This window comes from Medicago sativa, chromosome 8 (genome assembly GCF_051527215.1).
Source record: "Medicago sativa cultivar Bolivia chromosome 8, Bolivia_mono, whole genome shotgun sequence".
Lineage (NCBI taxonomy): Eukaryota > Viridiplantae > Streptophyta > Magnoliopsida > Fabales > Fabaceae > Medicago > Medicago sativa.
In genome coordinates, this window is record NC_140756.1 from 78,230,827 (window position 1) to 78,256,809 (window position 25,983).

Genomic DNA, 25,983 nt, shown 5'->3' on the forward strand with positions numbered 1-25,983 from the left:
CCGGCAAGCCTATTGATTCAACTAGACAAACTATAAAATAACAACAATTTCAATTCGGTTTTCACTTCAAAAAAAAATATAATAAATAAAAAAAATATTTACTGAAATTTCGACAGAGTATCCTCTGTATTTTTAACATTTCCAAGATTTTAATCCTGTTTAAGAACCTGTATTCTCATTCAGAGTTTCAAATGACATATTTACATTTTTGTACATCTCAGAATAGAACATTCCTAACTCCAAATAGCTGCAGATACTCTGATTCAACATATACATAAACAAAAGAGACATTCATCTAGGAAACCTACCACCAAGAGTGACACAGATGAACTTCAAGTCTACTAGCATCTTTCTACTTAGCTGCTTGGAAATCTGAAAAAGAATAAAAATGAAAGAGTAAGCCACAAGGACTTAGTGAGAGACAACAATCACCACCAACTAGAAGGGAAACACACAAGGGCACGATTATTTACTTTATCAAATCTATTGTCAATTTACAAAAATAGTAACCGTCTAAAATCCTAATAATCCGCAACCCTTTATACGCATGAAAATCCACACATTGCATATACTTCCAATCAAATAGGTATACTTCAACGAAAAAAATCCAATATCGTATAGACATGAAGATAACATTACAAGCCTTTAAAAATATATTGCCGAAAATCATAATAAAGCCTCTAAAATATATTGCTGAAAATCTTGATAAATAAACATTTAAAGAAAATATAGAAAACTCCATTTAGTGAAAATAAACAAAATGGGTGAATCGAGAACTAGCTCCATCTCGTTGATAGCCCTCTCCTCCTAATGGTGGCCTTTCCATAGGGGCGGCTCCATCTAACGGATAACTCTTTTCTCTCGACTCAAAACAAAGTGTAAAAATATAGAAAACTTCGTTTAATGAAAATAATCAAAATGGGTGAATCAATGAAGTTTTCTCTCTAACCACTCCTGAAGAAGCTGAAGCGTCCGGCGTCATATCTGAGCATCAGTAACATTTTCTTAAGATTCAAAAACTCATTAGAACTTTAGTAACTATATAGATAATCATTAAACCCTCTAATATATAATATACTCTGCAGAACTAATTTCTAACCCACTAATCCTACCTAAATATTCACTAATTGACATGTAAGTTGATAAATATACCTCAAAGAGCCTCAATAAGCAATTACTAAGAGTGGGTATTCTTCTTCTTCCCCAAAGCACCAACCGTAACCCAAAAATTTCTTCTAAATCTCACTTGTAGAACTATAGAAATAGCTTTGCTGAGATTATAATTTTACTTATGGGTGTGGATTGTAGCTTGAATTTGATGTTTTGAAGGGAAAAAGAAGAAAGAAAAAAAAATCTGCCGTGAGAGAACAGAGAGGGAACGAAAAGCAATACCATGGAAAAGGTGAAAAGAAATAAAGGGAATGGTTTAGTAGCTTCTAGACCTCAACTTTTATTTATTCTTTTACTACTAACTATTATTATTTATTTAAATATATTTATTCTTTTACTACTAACTATTATTATTTATTTAAATATTATAATCAACTGCAATTTAATTTAATTATTTATTTTAATAATATATGTGTTTAATGAAACAGTGTGTTTATTATTCACTGCACTATCAGGCAATATCTCACAATCTTCTAGTCTTCTGGGAGCATGCCTGTTTCTTTGTGGCCTCACAACTGGTGGTGTGGCTTGATCATCATTAGAATCAACTTCAGAATCAGCTGCAATCTCTATATCATCTTGAGCTACCTCCATGTCTTCATCCGATGCTTCACTCTGATCTGATTCAGTGAAGATATGTGAGTTCACATTCTTTATCTCAGTATTAGTCTCCCATTTCCAGGCTTCATTCTCATCTACTATTACATCCCTGCTAATGTGAACTTTCTTACTTATTGGATGATTTGTATGCTCCAGTTGAATGATAACCAAGCAAGATCATTTTCTCACTTTTATCATCCAACTTGCTTCTCTTTGCATCTGGAATGTGCTTATAGCAGATAGATCCAAACACTTTCAAGTGTTTGACACTTGGTTTTCTTCCACTCCAAGCTTCTTCTGGCACTTTGTTCTTCAACTTCTTAGTTGGACATTTGTTCAAAATGTAAGTAGCTGTACTGACTGCTTCTCCCCAAAACATATGAAGCATATTCTTCTGTTTCAACATACTTCTGGCCATGTCAAGGATTGTTCTATTTCTTCTCTCTGCCAAGCCATTATGTTGAGGAGTGTAGGGAGATGTCACTTCATGAGATATACCTTCATTGCTGCAGAATTATTCAAAATTCTTAGAGGTATACTCTCCACCACCATCTGTTCTTAAAATCTTAATTGATTTTCCACTTTCCTTCTCAGTTAAGACTTTAAATTTCTTGAACACTTATAAAGCTTCACTCTTTAACTTTATAGTGTATAACCAAAGCATCTTGGTATGCTCATCTACAAAGGTGATAAAGTACTTGCTTCCACCTATTGTAGGTACCTCAAATGGGCCACAAATATCAGAGTGAACAACCTCTAGAGCAGTTTTGGACCTCTTAGGCTTCTCAGACACAAATGAGAGCCTACTTTGCTTGCCCTTCAAGCATGTTTCACAGTTTTTCTTATTTGCATCCAAAACTGGTAAACCAGATACTAAATTCTTAGTGCTTAAGTATGATAAGCTTCTAAAATTTAGATGACCATACCTCATGTGCCATAACCAGTTTACACTTTCATCAGAAGCAGCTGACATACACACATATTTGGCATTTTGAATGCTGCACAGAAAGGTTCTATTCTTTGTTAACTTTGACTTCAGTATCAGATTTTGTTGCTTATCATATAGATTCAAGGTGTTGCCATGCATAGTGACTGAAAATCCCTTTTCAATCAGTTGCCCAATACTCAATAGGTTGCATTTCATTCCTGGAACTAGTAACACCTTCTCTATCAATGCATTTCTTCCATCCTTCATCTTTATAGCAATGTCACCAATACCTTCTGACTCAAGATTTCTGTTGTCTGCAAGTCTAACATTTGTTTTCCTTGAGGAATCAAAGTTAATCAGCCATTCTCTATGTCTAGTCATATGATTGGAGCACCCTGAGTCAAGGTACCAATCTTCACAAAGTGGATTTCCTTCATGTAACACCCCGTTTTCCCAACATAAAAATTTCATTTAAAATCAGAGTATTTAATTCATACGGGAATGCCACACACTACTTTAACATCTCAAAACAGATAATAATAATTATCCTTCAAAATCAACATCATGAAAAATCTTAAACTGTTGCAGCGGAAAATAGTTCAACATTTAAAAGTCTTGGCACGCAGGCCTTATTGGAAATTCTCATAAATTAGTTCATAAAAGAAACACGTAAGGAATAGAAGTAAAAGCAAGCCCCCATCCCGTTACGTATCAGAGCACCTAGACACCAACTGAGAGTCCACTCATGAACGTCTCTAATCTTTATTACCTGCACATTACCCACGGTCGAGGCAACATATACGCAGAAGGGGTGAGATTTCATAACCAATACATTAAGAATATAATCCAATAAAATGCATTTAACAACTTAAACATTAATAACATATCAACAATTAGCATATTTTTCATTTCATAACAAATACAATCATCAAATACCATTACTAATTTTCATCACAAATCATAATCAACTTAACACTTAACTTGACGACACAACTCATCTTTGACCATGCAACTCTATCAACTCAACAACAACTTAACAACACAACTCTTCTTTGACCATGCAACTCTATCAACTCAACAACAACTTGACAACTTAAACATCATGAACTTCTTGATATGCAAATGCATGTGGTACCAATCAACAACAAAATGAGCATAATAGGCTCTTCAACGTGTGAGCACAAAGGCTGCCGGGCCTAAAGCCCCCAACTTTATTGAGCACAAAGGCTGCCGGGCCTAAAGCCCCCAACTTTAATGAGCACAAAGGCTGCCGGGCCTAAAGCCCCCAACTTTAATGAGCACAAAGGCTGCCGGGCCTAAAGCCCCCAACTTTAATGAGCACAAAGGCTGCCGGGCCTAAAGCCCCCAACTTTAATGAGCACAAAGGCTGCCGGGCCTAAAGCCCCCAACTTTAATGAGTATGCAATTAACTCAACTTCCAACAACTTAGACAACAACATAAACAACTCATACGACTCATAATCATGGACCACTCCTTGAATTCTACAACATAGACCGACTCATGCAACTTCAAGACACTAACAGTCAAAAGCAGGGAACAACAGCAAGATACAACATTTAATAACATTTGGATGCGTTAACATCATCTAAGGTATGAATTACATCAACATAAATACCATAAAGCATCATTATAACATTCATGCAACCACACTTCTAATCTCAGTCACCTGAACAGACTTCAGGGTCTATAAAAACATCCTAAACAGCTCTCTTACTTAATTCTAAGGTCAACTCAAGACTACACGTGCGAAGGGATCGCATCGGGACAATTTTGGGCAACTAACAGCCTAACTCGCAGTGGCGAGTAACTCTGCTCACAATGGCGAGTAAAGCGTGCATTCTGGGTTCCTAAGTCCTTACTCGCAGTGGCGAGTTATTCTGCTCGCAGTTGCGAGCTTACAGGTCACTCGCAGTTGCGAGTTGCATTGCTCGCAGATGCGAGCTCTGGGTTCTAGCTCGCCGTTGCGAGTGTTCTTGCTCGCAGATGCGAGCGATGAATGTCAGTACGGCCAGAAACCTAAAAATCACAACTTTTCACCTATATTCATGATTCCTTCATCCAAATAGCATCTAATTATCATCTTAAGTCATATCTAAGGTCTGTACACTAATTTTGCATCAATCTAACATCTGTTCTTGATTCATTCATCAAAATTGATCCTAAACCTAATTCTCAATTCTCACCAAAACTTAACCTAATCATGCTAAATTCATCCTATAGAATTATACCCTTAATAATATTGAAAATTAGTCTCACCCTTACCTGAATTGAAGCTTTCACATCACATCATCAACGACAACTACCCATTCAATTAGTTTAACATGAACGTCAGCTAGAAATAAAGAAGCGGTAAAACCAAGATATTCCGTGAAGAGGGATATGGCTGCTTTATAAATCCATTGACAACATTCGATAAAACCACCAATAGTAGATGACAGCGATTGTAACCCCTCCATGAATCAAGAACGAATTCTGAGACCTATCCTTGCCTGCTATGCGAGACTTGTTTCTTAGGGTCATTAGCTTTTTGGTTGTGTGCGGCGCAGGAGATACATATATAATGTTTCCAAGATATGTATATATATATATATATATATATATATATATATATATATATATATATATATATATATATATTAGGTTATCATGGTGCACAAACATACACACTTTTATTTTCCATAAGACTTCCGTGTCCTCCAATATATCTATATATTTTTAAAGAAACTACTTCTAATTCTAACTATATTCTTAGCAAACTAATAAATATGTATAAATTATCACACTAATTTTCTAAATTCACAAAACAGCCCCACTTCTAATATTTTTATTTTATTTTTCATATTTTATTTTATTAAATAATAAAATAAGTCTCAATACCTCATAACATCTCTAAAAATCATAACATCGCATATATCACATAATTTTCAGATAAATCATATATCTCTCATAAAATCATGTAAACCTCATAAATCGCTTAAATTCATAAATCATATAAATATATATAGATATATTTCTAAATAATTAAATAATTTACGACGGGCGTTACAACTCTCCCCAACTTAAAGAATTTTCGTCCTCGAAAATGTACCTCTAGCTAACAACTCTGGATAAGACTCCATCATCTTACTCTCTAGCTCCTACGTCAAGCTTTCACCAGTCGCTCCACTCCAAACAACTCTCACTAAAGGTATCTCTTTGCCTCTCGACGTCTTCACCTTGCGATCATCAATCCTCAAAGGTAAAGTCTCCACCGTAAGGTTGTCTCTAACTGGCACATCATCTCTCTGAATCACATGGGACGGGTCTGGAACATACTTCCTCAGTTGCGACACATGAAACACATCATGCAAATTTGATAAATGCGGTGGTAAACCCACTCGGTACGCCACCGTCCCAACTCCTTCCGATATCTGATACAGACCAATAAACTTAGGAGTCAACTTCTTTGACTTCAATGCACGACCAACACCGGTCATCGGAGTAACTCTCAAGAACACGTGATCTCCTTCTTGAAACTCAAGGTCATTTCTACGCTTATCATGGTAACTCTTTTGTCGACTCTGTGACGCTTTCATCTTTTCTTGAATCATCTTTACCTTCTTAGTAGTCTGCTGAACAATCTCTGGTCCTAAAACCACACTTCCACCTGTTCAAGTACACAAACTTTCAACAAGTCTTCGAGTGACTGAATTGTTCTTTCCGACTGACCATCTGTTTGAGGATGATAAGCCGAACTCAATCTCAACTTAGAGCCTAAAGCCTCTTGCAAACTCTTCCAAAACCTAGAAGTAAATCTTGGATCTCTATCTGACACAATACTTGAAGGAACACCATGCAGCTTCACAATGTCCCGAATATAAATTTCTGCCAACTGAGCTATAGGAAAACTAATATTAATCGGAATGAAGTGTGCCGACTTCGTCAATCTATCAACAATCACCCAAATAGCGTCATTCCCTTTCGGAGTATTCGGCAAGCTCGTCACAAAATCCATGGATATACTATCCCATTTCCATTCTGGTACATCTAACGGTGTCATCAACCCAGCAGGTTTCTGATGCTCCACCTTCGACTTCTGCCAAATCAAACAAGAATATACAAATTGTGCTACATCACGTTTCAATCTAGACCACCAAAACAACTTCTTTAAGTCATAATACATCTTCGTAGCTCCCGGATGAATACTCAAGCTACTTCTGTGACTTTCTTCAAGAATCATCTTTTTCATCTCATCATTGTCTGGAACACAAATTCTACCTCGAAACCTCAACACACCTTGATCATCGACCTTAAAGTCATTATCTTCGTTCTGATTATCAGCAACCAACAAGTCCACAAATTTAACATCAACTTTCTGTGCCTCTTTAATATTCTTCAAGAATTCACTATCAATTTTCAGCATTCCTAACTTAACACTCCGAGATGACATTTCACAGACTAAGCTCAAATCTCTGAACTGTTCAAGCAATTCAAACTCTCTAACCATCATAGCAGACATATGTAAAGTCTTCCTACTTAAGGCATCTGCAACAACATTAGCTTTACCCGGATGATAATTCAAACTAAAGTCATAATCTTTCAACAATTCGAGCCACCTTCGTTGTCTCATATTCAATTCCTTCTGATCAAACAAATACTTCAAGCTCTTGTGATCACTAAACACCTCGAATCTCGAACCATTCAAGTAATGTCTCCAAATCTTGAGCACAAATACAACTGCAGCCAATTCAAGATCATGCGTAGGATAATTTCGTTCATGAATTCTCAACTGTCTTGATGCATAAGCAACCAATTTACCATCTTTCATAAGTACACCGCCTAAACCCAACTTGGACGCATCACAATACACCACAAAAGGTTCATCAGGTTTCGGCAAAATCAAAACTGGAGCCGTCGTCAACCTCTTCTTCAATTCATTAAAACTGTTCTCACAATGAACATCCCACACAAAGGTTTTACCTTTACACGTCAACTGCGTTAACGGAAGTGCTAACTTAGAAAATCCTTCTATAAATCTTCGGTAGTAACCTGCTAAACCCAAGAAGCTTCTAACTTCAGTAACTGACTTTGGAGTCTCCCATAGTGATACTGCTTCAACTTTAGATGGATCGACTGCAATACCACTACCAGAAATAACATGGCCCAGAAAACTTACCTCGTTCAACTAGAATTCACACTTAGACAATTTAGCATACAACTTCTTCTCTTTCAGCACTTGCAAAACGATTTTCAAATGTTCTGCATGTTCTTCTTCTGTCTTAGAGTAAATCAAAATATCATCGATGAACACAACCACAAAGCGATCCAAAAATGCATGGAAAATGCGATTCATATACTCCATAAACACGCCAGGCGCATTACTCACACCAAAAGGCATCACCTTATATTCATAATGACCATATCGCGTCCTAAAGGCCGTCTTCTGCATGTCTTCATCTTTTACTTTAATCTGATGATAACCCGACCTTAAATCAATCTTGCTGAACACACGTGCACCCACCAGCTGGTCCATCAAATCATCAATTCTAGGAAGTGGATATCTATTCTTTATAGTTATTTTATTCAGTTGTCGATAATCAATGCACAACCTCATACTTCCATCTTTCTTCTTAACCAACAATACCGGCGCTCCCCAAGGTGAAACACTTGGTCTTATAAACTTCTTATCAAGCAAATCTTCCAACTGTTTCTTCAACTCAGCCAACTCAGAAGCAGACACACGGTAAGGTGTCATAGACACAGGCTTCGTTCCCGGAACAAGATCAATAGAAAATTCAACCTCTCTCTCCGGCGGTACATCAGGAATTTCATCAGGAAAAACTTCAGGGAAATCGCACACCACTTGTAACTTATCAATCACTGATTGACTCTCCAAAGATAAGGATGCCATCAAAGTAAACATTAAAATTCCATCACGTTCTAACTGCTTCAGCAGCTTAGTAGACAAAAACTCTGCTCCACTTTCCTCTTCAGCAGAAGAGAAACACACCGACTTACTAAAACAATTAATGTGAACATGGTTGTACTCCAACCAGTTCATACTAAGGGTTAAACAACATACAACAAACAGAACAATTCAATGACGGTATCTCAACCGTCAACGACACTACTCGACTCATCTATTTGGCCGGATGGACCAACCAGGCTCTGATACCAATTGTAACACCCCGTTTTCCCAACATAAAAATTTCATTTAAAATCAGAGTATTTAATTCATACGGGAATGCCACACACTACTTTAACATCTCAAAACAGATAATAATAATTATCCTTCAAAATCAACATCATGAAAAATCTTAAACTGTTGCAGCGGAAAATAGTTCAACATTTAAAAGTCTTGGCACGCAGGCTTTATTGGAAATTCTCATAAATTAGTTCATAAAAGAAACACGTAAGGAATAGAAGTAAAAGCAAGCCCCCATCCCGTTACGTATCAGAGCACCTAGACACCAACTGAGAGTCCACTCATGAACGTCTCTAATCTTTATTACCTGCACATTACCCACGGTCGAGGCAACATATACGCAGAAGGGGTGAGATTTCATAACCAATACATTAAGAATATAATCCAATAAAATGCATTTAACAACTTAAACATTAATAACATATCAACAATTAGCATATTTTTCATTTCATAACAAATACAATCATCAAATACCATTACTAATTTTCATCACAAATCATAATCAACTTAACACTTAACTTGACGACACAACTCATCTTTGACCATGCAACTCTATCAACTCAACAACAACTTAACAACACAACTCTTCTTTGACCATGCAACTCTATCAACTCAACAACAACTTGACAACTTAAACATCATGAACTTCTTGATATGCAAATGCATGTGGTACCAATCAACAACAAAATGAGCATAATAGGCTCTTCAACGTGTGAGCACAAAGGCTGCCGGGCCTAAAGCCCCCAACTTTATTGAGCACAAAGGCTGCCGGGCCTAAAGCCCCCAACTTTAATGAGCACAAAGGCTGCCGGGCCTAAAGCCCCCAACTTTAATGAGCACAAAGGCTGCCGGGCCTAAAGCCCCCAACTTTAATGAGCACAAAGGCTGCCGGGCCTAAAGCCCCCAACTTTAATGAGCACAAAGGCTGCCGGGCCTAAAGCCCCCAACTTTAATGAGTATGCAATTAACTCAACTTCCAACAACTTAGACAACAACATAAACAACTCATACGACTCATAATCATGGACCACTCCTTGAATTCTACAACATAGACCGACTCATGCAACTTCAAGACACTAACAGTCAAAAGCAGGGAACAACAGCAAGATACAACATTTAATAACATTTGGATGCGTTAACATCATCTAAGGTATGAATTACATCAACATAAATACCATAAAGCATCATTATAACATTCATGCAACCACACTTCTAATCTCAGTCACCTGAACAGACTTCAGGGTCTATAAAAACATCCTAAACAGCTCTCTTACTTAATTCTAAGGTCAACTCAAGACTACACGTGCGAAGGGATCGCATCGGGACAATTTTGGGCAACTAACAGCCTAACTCGCAGTGGCGAGTAACTCTGCTCGCAATGGCGAGCAAAGCGTGCATTCTGGGTTCCTAAGTCCTTACTCGCAGTGGCGAGTTATTCTGCTCGCAGTTGCGAGCTTACAGGTCACTCGCAGTTGCGAGTTGCATTGCTCGCAGATGCGAGCTCTGGGTTCTAGCTCGCCGTTGCGAGTGTTCTTGCTCGCAGATGCGAGCGATGAATGTCAGTACGGCCAGAAACCTAAAAATCACAACTTTTCACCTATATTCATGATTCCTTCATCTAAATAGCATCTAATTATCATCTTAAGTCATATCTAAGGTCTGTACACTAATTTTGCATCAATCTAACATCTGTTCTTGATTCATTCATCAAAATTGATCCTAAATCTAATTCTCAATTCTCACCAAAACTTAACCTAATCATGCTAAATTCATCCTATAGAATTATACCCTTAATAATATTGAAAATTAGTCTCACCCTTACCTGAATTGAAGCTTTCACATCACATCATCAACGGCAACTACCCATTCAATTAGTTTAACATGAACGTCAGCTAGAAATAAAGAAGCGGTAAAACCAAGATATTCCGTGAAGAGGGATATGGCTGCTTTATAAATCCATTGACAACATTCGATAAAACCACCAATAGTAGATGACAGCGATTGTAACCCCTCCATGAATCAAGAACGAATTCTGAGACCTATCCTTGCCTGCTATGCGAGACTTGTTTCTTAGGGTCATTAGCTTTTTGGTTGTGTGCGGCGCAGGAGATACATATATAATGTTTCCAAGATATGTATATATATATATATATATTAGGTTATCATGGTGCACAAACATACACACTTTTATTTTCCATAAGACTTCCGTGTCCTCCAATATATCTATATATTTTTAAAGAAACTACTTCTAATTCTAACTATATTCTTAGCAAACTAATAAATATGTATAAATTATCACACTAATTTTCTAAATTCACAAAACAGCCCCACTTCTAATATTTTTATTTTATTTTTCATATTTTATTTTATTAAATAATAAAATAAGTCTCAATACCTCATAACATCTCTAAAAATCATAACATCGCATATATCACATAATTTTCAGATAAATCATATATCTCTCATAAAATCATGTAAACCTCATAAATCACTTAAATTCATAAATCATATAAATATATATAGATATATTTCTAAATAATTAAATAATTTACGACGGGCGTTACACTTCACATGTAGTAGCCATCAGCAAAACTACTTTAGAATCTGAACCATCTTGTGCTATGTTTGCCTTTTCTTCACCTTTCTGATTTCTCTTTCCATCTTTCTTGTGCCAACATTCATCAGCATAGTGTTCAAACTTATCACAGTTGTAACACTGAATCTTTCTCTTATCAAAATCTTTCTTTTTGTTCTGATTTTGACCAGAAGCTGCACCAGACTTTGAATTTTCACCCTTTTCATCAGGCTTACCCCAATTTCCCTTCTTGGATCTTCCTCTCCCTCTTTGCTTTGAATTCTTGTCATTTCCATCCTTCTTGATGGTTTGTGCTTGCAGAGCTTGTTGGGCACTTCTTTCTGAACTTCTTTCAATCACTAACATCTCATGAGCTTCAAGTGATGATTGAAGTTCCTCAATCTTCAGAGTTTTCACATCTTTGGATTCTTGTATGACAACTACTATGAAATCAAATTTAGATGTGAGAGATCTCATTATCTTACCCACAACTTGCTGATCTGAAACTTCTTCTCCACATGCCTTCATCTGGTTCACTATAGATTGCAATTTGGAGATGTAATCACTGATCCTTTGATCTTCTTCCATCAACATTAACTCATACTTTCTTCTCAATGACTGAAGCTTCACTTGCTTCACATTGTCACTTCCTTCATAGTATTTTGCCAGAATATCCCAAGCCTCTTTGGATCTTGTTATCTTTGAGATCTTCTCAAAGTGATTGGAATCCACATTCTGTTGGATGTAGAACAACGCTTTGCAATCTTTCTTCTTTTGTTCCCTGAACGCAGCTCTTTGAACATCAGTTGCGTTTGCAGCAAGATCTTCATATCCATTCTCAACCAATTCAAGAACATCTTGCGCGCCAAATAGCGACCTCATCAATGCACTCCATCTTTCCCAATTCTTCCCATCAAGAACCAGTATATTTGTACCAAAACCTCCATTGTTGGCCATGATTGCTTCGCACGAAACCTTTGAATCTTCACACTTCACTCGTGTTTCCCAGAAAATTCACCCTTCACAGTATCTCTTGTGTTTCCAGAACGAGGAACCAGGCTCTTGATGCCAATTATTAGCGCAGCAATTGGTTTCTTGGTGTGAAAGCAAACTGAAATTTGGGTTTCAATGGAGAAGATGAAGTTGGTTAAGGTGATGATGAGTTTGTTATGATTTTGAGAGAGAGAGAATATTGAAGAAAAATTGTATTCACATTATTATGGAAGAGTTACAAGCATTTATATATATACAATGACTTAGAGATTAAGTCTCTTGTAACTAACTATTAAATCTTTGTAACTAGCTGTTAAAACTTTGTAAAACTAAACAAACTATGTAACAAAACTAAACTCTTTGTAACAAACTAAACTCTTAAGTGTTTGCTAATCATGATTATGGATTAAAACACACAAACTAATACACTAAATATAAACATTTGATTTGAACTGGGATTCCAAAACCCATTGGTGAAACTCATACATTTTAAACAACGGAAAATAATGTGTTGAAAAAAAAAAGAAAAAGTATTAGTATCATTTTACATTTGTTCCTAAAAAAAGTATTTTACATTTGTCCTATACTTCTATTTAAATTTAAATGAAAAGCCGGCAGGAAACCATGGCCCTCGAATGTGATCATTTTAAGATGGAAAGAAATAGACCCATCCATTTTTGTATGAGATCACACTTCATCTTGTTATGTAGAAATTTACCCCGAGGGGTCCATTTTCCTACCAATTCTTATAGGCAAATATGCAATTATATGTTGGATACTAAATCACAATATTCTTTTTGTTATCTCGACAGAAAATTGCTTGCAGACCGATAAAGATACCAACATGACTTAAACTATTAGATCCTCAGGACTTGAGATCAGGGACGGACCCAGGAATTTTTAGTAGTGTAGGCCAACCTAGAGGCAACAACGAAGTTTTTTTTTTTTTTAACCTAGTAGCCTAATGGTTGAAGCACACACATTTAACTATTATGCCAACCTACGAACCATGCTCTGTCACTTGATGATAATCTACCATTTTTTGACCTTAAACTAGGATCATTAGGAAGCATTTCCAAATCAATTCCAAAAACCTTTTTTTTTTTCCTTCCAAGAGCAGACCCAATTTTATATTTCTACATTCATCAAGTGCTCGAATAGTCGATGATTTCCCTGAAGGCCAAAGATATGACTTTCTTCTAAAAAAATTCTCCATTGCTAATTGCTGCAAACATGAACAACATAATTAAAATCATGTTCTTACTATAGAACTCTTGCAATAAACTCGGTACCTATGCCTTTATGTATTTGAAGCTTTGTGTAATGTGTTGCGCCCCTTCTCTCACACAGTATGAATGGGTTTCTCGTGTTTTAGTTAGGGGATTTGGTAGAATATTGTCATATTAATTGGGTTTATTTAGTATATAATTTGGTGTAGGCCATTATTGACTTATCAAAGTTCGCCACACATCCTTCTCTTCATTCATATGTGTATGGGTGGTATTTTAAGAAAATAAAGAACTAAAGTAGTGAGGGCCCAGGCCCTCAAAGTAGTGTGCATGGGTCCGTCCCTGCTTGAGATCAACGGCCTTGCGATGGGATCATCTGATTTTGAACAATAACTTCTTTCTCTTTGGATGTTTTTAGAGTAGAAAAATGTGTATCTGCTGGTACGAGTTAGCTTTTATAGTAGTGAACTAGGGTTTCTCCGTTTCAAAAAAAAAAGTGAACTAGGGTTTCTATCCTTCTAGCCCTAATCCGACCAGACAGTACAGTTGCGTGAGCAGATTGGAGAAGCCAACCTTGGATCCGGAATAAATGGTCCAAATTGGCTTGGAATGACCCCGGTCTATTAGAGAAATGAGCATTAACCGAGTTCGAAACAGTTGAAATAGGTTTGCAGAGTTCCATATGTGTATGTGGTAGTAAAAGGAGGATGGATGAGGTTCTCTATTTTCTTTTTGGGAAATGTTAACTTGTGTTAATGAGCCAAAAGTGGAAATAATTTGGTGTAATTAATGCATTTAAATTTAATTTTTTGACTTTTGATTAATTAAATGCACAAAATTCAAGAGAATGTTTCTACTTTTGATTGCTTAACATGTGCCCTTAGGGCACAAGTTAACAAGACCCTTTCTTTTTTAGATAAGCAGAAAGAAATTATATGTTTCATGGATAGTAATTTTGTTGTGAAAAAGGAAAAAAATCAATATGATTTTAAAAAAAATCATTTTATAATATTAATATTTATGATTTCCGTTGATAAACGTAAATACTTGTGCATAATAAAATACTCATATTGTGCATATCTGCACAAATATAAATAGAGCACAAATATCATTTTTATTTGTACTCGTGGATTCCCGTTGACATATCTATTTGGAGATATAAGATCTCACTCCACTCTTCCATAAATATAACATTTATTAATTTTTTATGAAATATATTAGGGTTAAATAAGTAAATAGTCTTCATAAATATACTAACATTTGATTTTAGTCCCCATAAAATATTCTTGAGGCATTTGGTCCCTCTAAAAAATTTCATTTATGAAATTAGTCCATGCTCTAGTGTAATATTCAATGTAGAGCAGAGACTAATTTCATAAATGAAAAATTTTAGAGGGACCAAAAACCTAAAGAATATTTTATGGGGACTAAAATCAAATGTTGATATATATTTAAGGGGACTATTAACTTATTTAACCCAATATATTATTATTGACAAACATACATTTTCCTCTGGACAAACTTCCTCCAAAATGATTTCGAACATTCTAATTTCTAGCATTTGATTTTAGTCCCCATAAAATATTCTTGAGGCATTTGGTCCCTCTAAAAAATTTCATTTATGAAATTAGTCCATGCTCTAGTGTAATATTCAATGTAGAGCAGAGACTAATTTCATAAATGAAAAATTTTAGAGGGACCAAAAACCTAAAGAATATTTTATGGGGACTAAAATCAAATGTTGATATATATTTAAGGGGACTATTAACTTATTTAACCCAATATATTATTATTGACAAACATACATTTTCCTCTGGACAAACTTCCTCCAAAATGATTTCGAACATTCTAATTTCTAGCCCCCCCCCCCCCCCCCCCTTTTTTATTGAGTGGAACTTTTTAAAACTCAACACAGAGGAACTACTATTAGATAGTACACCAATAAATGGAGTTGGGTAAGTGGTAATATAAGCTAGTTGGAATGCTGGATCCTATAGGCATAATAGCCACCCAACTTTGAGATCCCATATAAATCGAAAATTCATCCATCCACATTACTCTTCCAATCTAAACGCCACATATTTTTATGATCAAGGGACTCACATCACATGTGGTCCAAAAACATGTAGTCTAACCAGCAGGGAATACCATACATTACATAATCGATATAATGACTGGGTTGGGTACTACATTACTGTTTAATGACCCAATAGAAGAATACATGAGAATTCTTCAGTCCCCTTCAACTTGAAAGTTCTCTTAGGAAATTTAAATGGAACAAAACAAAATTCACATGGCCTGACCAAATAGCTACAATATTAGTCACCATCAAATTTATGTACCCAATTTTAAACAGTAGTTTAGATTGAAAACTTGATGTTTGTATTTTTAAAATGGTCCCCTTTTTGTTTTATTCGTGGTCAGGAAGGATCAAATACAAAGTTTTTTTTATCAGGAAAATATAAGTATATTATTAATTATGGCAGTACTCTTTCTCCATCATTAAAATTTGAACACCAATCATTTAAGTCTTTTAACCCTAATTAAGTTAAACCAGTTTAGCAACAAAGATAGTTGAAGGTCGTAAAGAATTACTTTAGTCCTAATTATAACTTTTATATATATATATATATATATATATATATATATATATATATATATATATATATATATATATATATATATATATATATATATATATAGAGGAGGGATCCATTGACTCCAAGAGTAAGTTTGTTGACTAACTCCAAATCTTATCCCTTCATTTTGTTTTAATCTAATGGTTCAAATTAATTATTAATCATCTCATATGAACACTAAATTATATTCTCCCACACACTATCTCTCTTCCATTCCTTTGTTTGCTTTCCGCAATCACGAATAATCCAACCCTTCCATGTATCGTTTCACTCTTTTTCTGGATGTTATCATCACACATTTCCATTCATGAATTCTAGTAATGACCTTTTAAGTTTTCCTTGGTTTTCTCTAATTTCCCTGCAATTATTTAGAAAGTCAAAATTGAATATTTTTAGGGATGTGATTGATGTTGGTTGTAACAAAAACCTTTATTTTTTTAACGGATCTGGGTTTTTGTTCTCCCCCTTCTTCCCCTAGCAGCCATTACTGTATTCTTTTATTTAAACACAATTCATGTTTTAGATTGTTTCACTTGTATCAATTTGTGGTTGTAAGTCTGAATTGTAGTGGCTCCTGGTGCATATAAATTGATATGAATTGGTTGCGGTATTGGAACACATTGAGAACCCTTTTACAAATCATTTGAGGATTGATAATCTCATATTGGTCTCTCAATACACTATCATAATAATAATAAAAATCATTGACTTTGCCGTAATAGGATTATGAATTGAGATCTGTTGTAGTAGATGATGATGGTGTTGAAGTTTTGGATGATTGGGAAAAATTAATATGGATGAGTTAGGGCACACGACAAACATAGAGAAGAGAGTTGTGATAACAAAAGAAGAAGGAGATTCAATACAGAAGACCATGTAAGTAATAATTAAATGAATCATAAAGCCATTAGATTAAAAGGAAATGAATGGTGGTGATTTGGAGTAAGTCAATAAACTTACTCTTGGAGTCAATGGATCCCTCCTCATATATATATATATATATATATATATATATATATATATATATATATATATATATATATATATATATATATATATATAAAGTAAATAGTTTATAACTTTATCTACCTTTAATCAATATTTTAGTTGTATGATGACAGTAAAAGGTAGAAAATTAATTAGAGATATTATTTTTATAAAAAAATAAATATTGTATCTATTTTTTATGAAAAACTTTATATATAATCTTTTCTGAACGAATCTAATGATAAAATTCACACAGTTAATGTTGAGAAGTAAAAAAAATTATAAATTCGAGCTCACAGTCCCATGATATCAAATGTCAAAACAATCTTTTATTATCTAAAATGTTTTTTTTTTTGACAAAATCTGAGTTGTACGACACAATTTTATTAAAAAATAATATTAAAGTTGGTGAATTGTTTAAAATTTATACGTGGATAATATAGCATAAGGACAGTGGACTATGTAGACCGATGTGTGCTTTTGTGGGAGTATTAGTGGTGTGGGATGTGGTGTAGGCCATCCTTGATAAAAGCTTCTTTTTATTTATTCCTTCACTCCCACCGTCATGCATTATGGCTTTTTGTCAATAATATTTGGCCACTTGCTTTTAAAAATTTGTCTCAGCTTGCAATGCCATAGCATCTATCATTACTTGGTATACACACATTACATGGTTTCTTCATGCAATTACCTAACGCCACCTTTAATTTCCCAATATGTAGTTTATAAATCGATGTCAACAACTATTGTTTTTTCCTCCAGATTATATATTGAATTAATTACAATCACTATAGCATTTCCATATTTGTTATAACATTATCCTGTCAACAATAAGCAACTAAATAAACAGGAAACATGTAGAACATATGAGAACATTTGTTAGTCTATGAGCGAAAGTTTCACTGAGTTGTATTGTTACATTGAGTTAAGTGCAATCACATAAATCAATTAATTTTTTAGATTGGTAACTTTTACCATCTCTCTAAATTTCTTCTTATTCTTCTTTCATTGAAAATGAGTCACGTCTTTTTATTTTATATATCTTTTTTATTCTAGATAAGTAGTTTTTACATAGATCAAGATTTTCTTAATTTTTTTTTTTGGATCTCGTTGTCTCACTGTGAAGTTTGTTTGATTTCTCATCTTGGTGAAATGGATTAGATTGAGAGATCAACTTCAATCAATTACCGACTCAACTAATGGTGGCAAGGTCGTCAACGTTTCAAATATGGAGGCATGAGTGTTCCAATCACTTTGACTTTGTCACATTATTTGTAGATATTTTTCGTTTTATGCTATTAAATTAGATGTTGTGAGTTTGTTCGTAGATTCGACATTTTTGTTTTTCACGATGTTAAATTTGTGGTTGTGTTTGAGGTACTCTACAAATTTGGACTCTCTCTCTCTCTCTCTCTCTCTCTCTCTCTCTCTCTCTCTCTCTCTCTCTCTCTCTCTCTCTCTCTCTCTCTCTCTCTCTCTCTCTCTCTCTCTCTCTCACATATATATATAACGTGAGATTGTGCACCACATCTTTCCACAAAACCTTAAAGCATTGGGTTTATAACTCCACTTGTATATTGTTAAACATATACTCTTTTATTCAATGTGAGACTTTAACTCACACTTAACACATCACAACAATCTCTCCATCAAACGTGATCCTTGATTCAACACCATGATTCTCTCTCGCTTTCCCATCAAGTCAAACCAATATTGATACCATTATTGAGTCATGACAGAAAGAGTCACAGGGTTGGTTTAATACATCGGAGAAAGAGAATGCACATATGTGAGATTGAACACCACATCTTCACCTATAATCTTAAAACATTGAGTTTATGAGTCCTCTAACAATTATATGTTGCTTAACATCTACTCTTCTATTTGTGAGATTTTCCGTGTCCTTATCCAACACCATGAAAGGGAGCCTCATTGAGTTGACTCATCATATTGAATCCAAAACAACCATGCCAACTTGCAAGTGAGACCGAACACCATAACTTCATTTAAAATCTTAAGAAATTGAATTTATAGGTCCTCTTATATATTGCTTAACATCTACTCTTCTATCCAATTTAAAACTTTAATTGACATTTGACACATCACAACAACGTTAAAACAAACATACATAGTTTTTTTTTTTCTTTTGAAAAAATATAATACGTTTTGTTATCTGTTTGAGTTGCTTTTCTTCTTTTTCATGTTTTTATTTTTAATTACAAAATTATCATGTTTCATGTGAAATTCACAATATCTTTCAAAAAAAAAAATGTAGAGTATTATTCACAATAGAAATTTCATTTCGGCAAGAATAATCTTTCAAGAAGCTAGTACTCATTTCGTGTTGGAGTTGAATAACAATTGATCTGGAAACTAAGCTTCGCCTTTGATGGCAATATAAAAAAGCTAGATTTTATCCCAAAGTATATTTTTTTTAGAAGAATCGAGAAATTCTAGTTAATTAATCTATTTTCATTTTAGAGTTTGTTAATAGATAGATAAACTGTTAGAGTAACTCCCAAGTCACAACTCAAGGAAGACAACTCTTTGTAATGCCGGTCTACCACAATTTTACGAACCAATATACTCTGAAAGAGATGTTCACGTTTTAATGTCTGACTGTGTCTCGAACAAGATTATCTCGTGAAAAAATCCAAAAAAGAAAATTAATTTTGTACCTAAAAGTAAAAACAGAAAATGTTTTCTAAATTAATTGAGTTTTGTTTTAGAGGTAAATTAATTATATAATTTACTATAGAGATATGCTGCACATTACCAAGGGAACATCAATCAGCAACACCACCTCCATGATATGATGAAGGAATGAAAGAAAAACAAGAAATCAAGAGTGAGGTAACAGTAGAAACAGTCAACATCAACAATAAATAAAAGAAAGGTAAAATTAAAAAGATTCATGAGAATGAATTGTTGCTTTCAAAAAGTCTAGACCTTTCCTCATATATCAGAAATTCCATTTCCCCATCTATAAATTCAGTTCTCTTTATCACTTCCAACATAATAGAAAGTGCTCTCCTTAAAAACACATAGTAGAAAGTGCTCTTCATCAAATTAACTATTCTGCCACCACTATCCCAAATTAAAGATAAAAATAGATAGATATGGTAGAACTTTCCTAAATTAATCTTTTTTTATTAATTATTCCAATCTTAGTCTATTTCTTTATAGTATTGTATTAATTTAACTTTAACACCAAATTTAATTTGTTTTTGCCAGGAAGAAGCAAGGGTGCAAGTTTGGGAAGGCTATGTAGATTGGAGGAACAGACCAGCCATCAAAGGAAATCATGGTGGAATGCTTGCTGCCTCCTTTGTTTTAGGTTAGTACAATCACATTAATTTCTTTTATGTTTCATTGATTTCCAAAATGTTAATTAACCTACAATGTTATAGTACTATACATAACATATTCTAATTTTTCAACAGCTGTGGAGGTATTGGAGAACCTAGCATATCTTGCAAATGCAAGCAACCTTGTTTTATACCTTTCCAAGTTTATGCACTTTTCACCTTCTAGCTCTGCCAACATTGTCACCAACTTCATGGGAACAGCTTTCCTACTTGCTATTCTTGGTGGATTTCTTGCAGATGCTTTTTTCACTACTTATTTCATCTACTTAATAAGTGCTGCAATAGAATTCATGGTAAGTTTTTATCCTATTTAAGCTTCTATATTTTTCCTCTTTGTTTGAAGTTAATATATTAGCTTTGCAGGAAAATACTTCAAGACTTCCAAATTCATCAGAATACTGGCTTCTATATCAGACACATGATAATTAAAAAAAATGAATAATAATAATAAGCTAAAATTAGTGTTACCACCATAATTTTCAATGGAAGGCTTGAATGTGGAAAGGTGTACATAATATTACTCCTATAGGTTGTGCTTTTAGGTAGGTAATTACAAATTACCCTATACTAAGGAGGAATTATACCAATGGAATATTTTGAAGAGGGTGAATTCTAGAAGAATGAAGCAATAAAGATGCGTGAGATAACCACATGGTCAAGATTTTGATTGACAACCACAAAGTATTGTCAATAGTACAATCCCCACTAGGTGGGACCCTTTTTCAATTTTCAACATCACCAAAAAACAAGGACAGAAGAGAAGAAAGACAAAAGAAGCATGACCATTTTGATTTTGAAAACAATATGGACCTCATGAAATTGAGCCTATTTTCCAACTAAGTTTATAGCTTTAGGCCCTATTTGGATAAATAACTTAATTAAGTGTTTATAACATGGGAAAATTACATTGACCTCCCTCGAGGTTTAACTAAACAACACAAACACCCCCTCTATTTTTTAAATTAACACCTACCTCCCTTCAAGTTAACACCGTTGAAACACTGTTAGTGAGAAAAACATTTATCCACTTTTGACTCTTGACTTCTCTGAGTTGTGCCCTAGTTTTTTGCATTTTTTCCACAGAATTCCTTGAACGACATTCTTTAATTTACCTTTGAATTTCCCAGGCCACTTTCTTTGTTAAGTTTCTGTTAATCAGTATTTTTCACTTTTGTATACTGTGTTAACAAGTTTTTTTTCTTAATCGGAATTTCCTTGATTACTTTAGGGAACCTTCATAATTCTATTGTTTTTTTTATTAGCATTAGATAGGTGCTGCCATTTTTTTCACTGCCAATTGCTCCTCTGTCATGTGCTTGCGTCATGATAGCAAACTAATTGGTTTAAAGTGCATCCCAACATTCGTACAAATACCAATTCCATATTGACTATCGATTTTAAATTGAAACACAGAAACACAATCAATTTTAATTTGAAATACAGAAACACAAAAAGTAGAAATGAAAGAGAATTTAGAGTGTGGAATAAAGGTAACGATGCATGTTTGCTCAATTGATCTACTGCCAGTGGATCAAACAATGTATGTTTCAACGGAACCTAACGGTGTTAATCTATAAGGGAGGTTTTTCTCACATTTAAAATTAAGTAGGGGAGGTTTGTGTCTGATTATAAAACAGAGGGGGTGTGAGTGACATTTTAACAAACCTGAAGGGAGGTAAGTGCAATTTGCCCTTATAACATAAACGTTTATCATATAAATGTTTATATATAAACTATTTCAATAATGAAAGGTAAAATATAATAAAGTAAACTTATGTATATATCATAAGTTTTTTTCATACGCTTTTTTAAATAGTCTCAAAGTACATATGCCAATAAATAAGATCAATAAGTCAATCTAAACAGCCCTTCAATCATATCATATCATACAAAACTAATAAGTTAACCAAAGAAAGGAAGCATTGATTTATCACATATATTGAGATTAGTTTAATGAAATTGTCAAATAATTGAAGCATGTTAAGGAATAACTGAAAAAATATAACATTTCTATGATGTTATCAAGATAATAATTAAGTTGAGAGTGAGATCAACAGGGTCTACTAGTGCTTACTATACAAGCTCACATACCACCACTCAAACCACCAAAATGTGTTATGGGAAGCACCAACAGTTTATGCAAGACAGTACAAGGTGGAAAAGCAGCTATGCTATTTGCAGGACTCTATCTTGTGGCACTTGGAGTAGGGGGAATAAAAGGTTCACTTCCTCCTCATGGAGCTGAACAATTTGATGAGACTACACCAGAAGGAAGAAAGAAAAGGTCTGAATTTTTTAATTACTTTGTCTTCAGCCTGGCATGTGGTGCATTGTTTGCAGTTACTTTTGTGGTGTGGATTGAAGACAACAAAGGATGGCAATGGGGTTTAGGTGTATCAACTGCTTCAATATTGCTCTCCATTCCTGTTTTTCTTCTTGGTTCACACAAGTATAGAACCAAGGTTCCTGCTGGAAGCCCCATCACACCTATGTTCAAGGTATACTTTAGAGGATCCTGATTCCCTGCAATTACAGAAGCAGGCATTTGAAGGAATGGATTCTATGCATGAGAAAATTTCAGTCGTTGGATGAAGAATGTTTGGATTATACTTTAAGTTATGTTTTAAACCATATTTGTTGGAGTTTAAATCAAAATCATCCGATTTTCATCCAATGGTTTAATTAACTGACTGCATAAATGCATGAACCCCTAACTACGGGGAAATCAAGTCAGCATTTGACGCGGTCATGTGATCTAAACCATAAGGTTAAAATTGGATGGCCCACATTTTGATTTTTATAAATCGGATCCAAAATTTAAAGTTAAAACGTGAACCATCGATCCAATTCATATGAGTGACTGTGAGATTGGCCGAATGCATTAAATCCACATCCATGTTTTAAGCAACTAGCAACTACTAAAAATATAGAGCTAATATATAGATTGGTCCTCGAAATTGTAAATATTGGTCAAAATAGTCATGCAATTTTGTCAATTGACAAAAACATGTCTAAAATTGTAGAATATCATTGGAAAAAGTCGGTCTATTAACTTATGTCATTAGAGCTATGACGTGACACGTTAAATAAACATGTTACATCGCACAATGATACCACATTAATGTCAGCTCCATAGAGACTAATTTTCCTATGAAATTTGTGTCATTTTAGGATCAAATTTGTCCGTAACTGCAATTACAAATGGATTAGTTACCGGCAATTCAATCCTTGAGAGATCTAAAATTTTTGGGTAAATTAGTCTATGGTATGATGTAATTAATGTGAGATCAAGGGTCCACATATTCAATTAATGTGTCACCTCATAATTCTAACTACAAAAGTTATTAGAGTGACTATTTTGACTGATGCTTTATAAATTTAGGGACATATTTGTTTATTTGCAAAAATTAGAGATTATTTTGACCGATAGGTATACAATTACAAGGAATAATTTGCTTATTCACTCAAACAATATATAATAAGATGACTAGTCAAAGAGACTAAACAAGCTGCTTTGATTTTGATGATGACAGGTTCTTGTGGCAGCAATTTGCACTAACTGTAAATCAAGGAATTCCTCAACCAATGCCATCACTAGCATGCCAACAACTCCATCCTATACAGCTGAAATAGGAGATGGAGAACAAACCAATACTAGAAAAGAGAAGATGATATATCACCAAACACCATTAACACAAAGCCTAAAATGCCTCAACAAAGCAGTAATTGAACCAGTTCACCCAAAATTAAAATGCACAGTAAAAGAAGTAGAAGATGCAAAAATTGTATTAAAAATTCTTCCCATATTCATGTCAACCATAATGCTAAACTGTTGTTTAGCTCAATTATCAACATTTTCAGTTCAACAATCATCCACAATGAACACCATGATTGGTTCCTTCAAAGTCCCTCCAGCTTCACTACCTGTATTTCCTGTCCTCTTCATCATGATCCTTGCACCACTCTACAACCATGTCATTGTTCCATTTGCTAGAAAAATAACCAAAACTGAAATGGGAATAACACATCTACAAAGAATAGGGACAGGTCTATTTCTATCCATTGTAGCTATGGCTGTTGCAGCATTAGTAGAAACCAAAAGAAAGAAAACAGCTACTAAATATGGTTTGTTGGATTCAACAAAACCTCTTCCTATAACATTCTTATGGGTGGCTTTACAATACTTGTTTTTAGGTTCCGCTGATCTTTTTACATTGGCTGGTATGATGGAGTTTTTCTTCACTGAGGCACCTTGGAGTATGAGGTCTTTAGCTACATCACTTTCATGGGCTTCATTGGCTATGGGATATTTTCTTAGCACTGTTCTTGTGTCTGTTATCAATAAGGTGACTGGAGCATTCGGAGAAACACCATGGCTGTTGGGGGAAAACTTGAATCATTATCATCTTGAGAGGTTTTATTGGTTGATGTGCGTGCTTAGTGGATTCAACTTTGTTCATTATCTCTTTTGGGCCAATTCCTACAAATATAGATCTTCACCAAACCATGGATGCTAGAACTAGAAGCATGGACTAATATTGAATTGTTGATGTAGTTACCTTTCACTATATTATCATTTATTTATCACTTGGATCGATGCTCATTAATTTAATCAATGTACTACCATATTTTATAAATTGAAGAGATAAATAATAATTTGGTCTTTAAATTGTTTTATGCTGTGGACGGGGACGCGGGGGGGGGGGGGGGGGGGGGGGGGGGGGGGGGGGGGGGTTGTGTGTGGTGGATGTGTTTTTGCATCATGATTCAAGAGATTTTTTAACTTTTGACCAACAAAAAAAAAATCATTGTGGTCTATGACGTTATAAATGGTCGTACATAGTTGAGGTGACAATTGTTTTGGCTGACAAGGATATATGATGTGCCATAAGGAACAAAGTAAAAGTAAAGAAATCGAAATTAGGGACAAACACAAAACCTAAATCTCATCTAATTCTCTCTTTTGTTCAAAATCGAATTTGTTTGTGCAACCTCCATTTAATACCAAAATTGAACCTTCCATCGAATACCAAAATCGAATCACATGATGATGGATGTTGGTACAAACTCGTCCCAACGGAACGTTGCTCATTCGTCAAGGACACCAAGTCATCTTCCTCAATGCAACTGTTGTGTGGTTGCGGGAGATTTACGGTTAGGCACATTGCACAAACCGCTGCTAACAGGGGAAGACCATTTTTTGCTTATGGACGTTATAAATGGTCGTACATAGTTGAGGTGACAATTGTTTTGGCTGACAAGGATATATGACGTGCCATAAGGAACAA

At 34.6% G+C, this 25,983-nt stretch overlaps 2 protein-coding genes and 2 long non-coding RNA genes across 4 annotated transcripts; 1 reads left to right on the forward strand and 3 right to left on the reverse strand.

The window, feature by feature from the left end:
* Positions 1–3,213: 3,213 nt before the first annotated feature.
* Positions 3,214–5,282, reverse strand: LOC146901836 (uncharacterized). Its single transcript, XR_015022375.1, has 2 exons — positions 4,983–5,282; positions 3,214–3,467 (listed from the first exon to the last, which is right to left on the reverse strand). It is a non-coding gene; the product is annotated as an uncharacterized LOC146901836 (long non-coding RNA).
* Positions 5,283–8,957: 3,675 nt separating this feature from the next.
* On the reverse strand, positions 8,958–11,029 carry LOC146901837 (uncharacterized). Its single transcript, XR_015022376.1, has 2 exons — positions 10,727–11,029; positions 8,958–9,211 (listed from the first exon to the last, which is right to left on the reverse strand). It is a non-coding gene; the product is annotated as an uncharacterized LOC146901837 (long non-coding RNA).
* A 435-nt stretch (positions 11,030–11,464) lies between these two features.
* LOC146901838 (uncharacterized) lies at positions 11,465–12,489 on the reverse strand. The gene has a single exon (XM_085737084.1). It carries the CDS (start codon positions 12,434–12,436, stop codon positions 11,465–11,467), a length of 972 nt encoding a protein of 323 aa, XP_085593210.1. The 5' UTR covers positions 12,437–12,489.
* Positions 12,490–20,342: 7,853 nt separating this feature from the next.
* LOC146901839 (protein NRT1/ PTR FAMILY 4.6-like) lies at positions 20,343–25,364 on the forward strand. Its single transcript, XM_085733473.1, has 5 exons — positions 20,343–20,449; positions 20,562–20,664; positions 20,771–20,988; positions 22,753–23,193; positions 24,229–25,364. The coding sequence occupies exons 1-5, from the start codon at positions 20,447–20,449 to the stop codon at positions 25,210–25,212; spliced, it is 1,749 nt and encodes a 582-aa protein (XP_085589599.1). The 5' UTR covers positions 20,343–20,446; the 3' UTR covers positions 25,213–25,364.
* Positions 25,365–25,983: the final 619 nt, after the last annotated feature.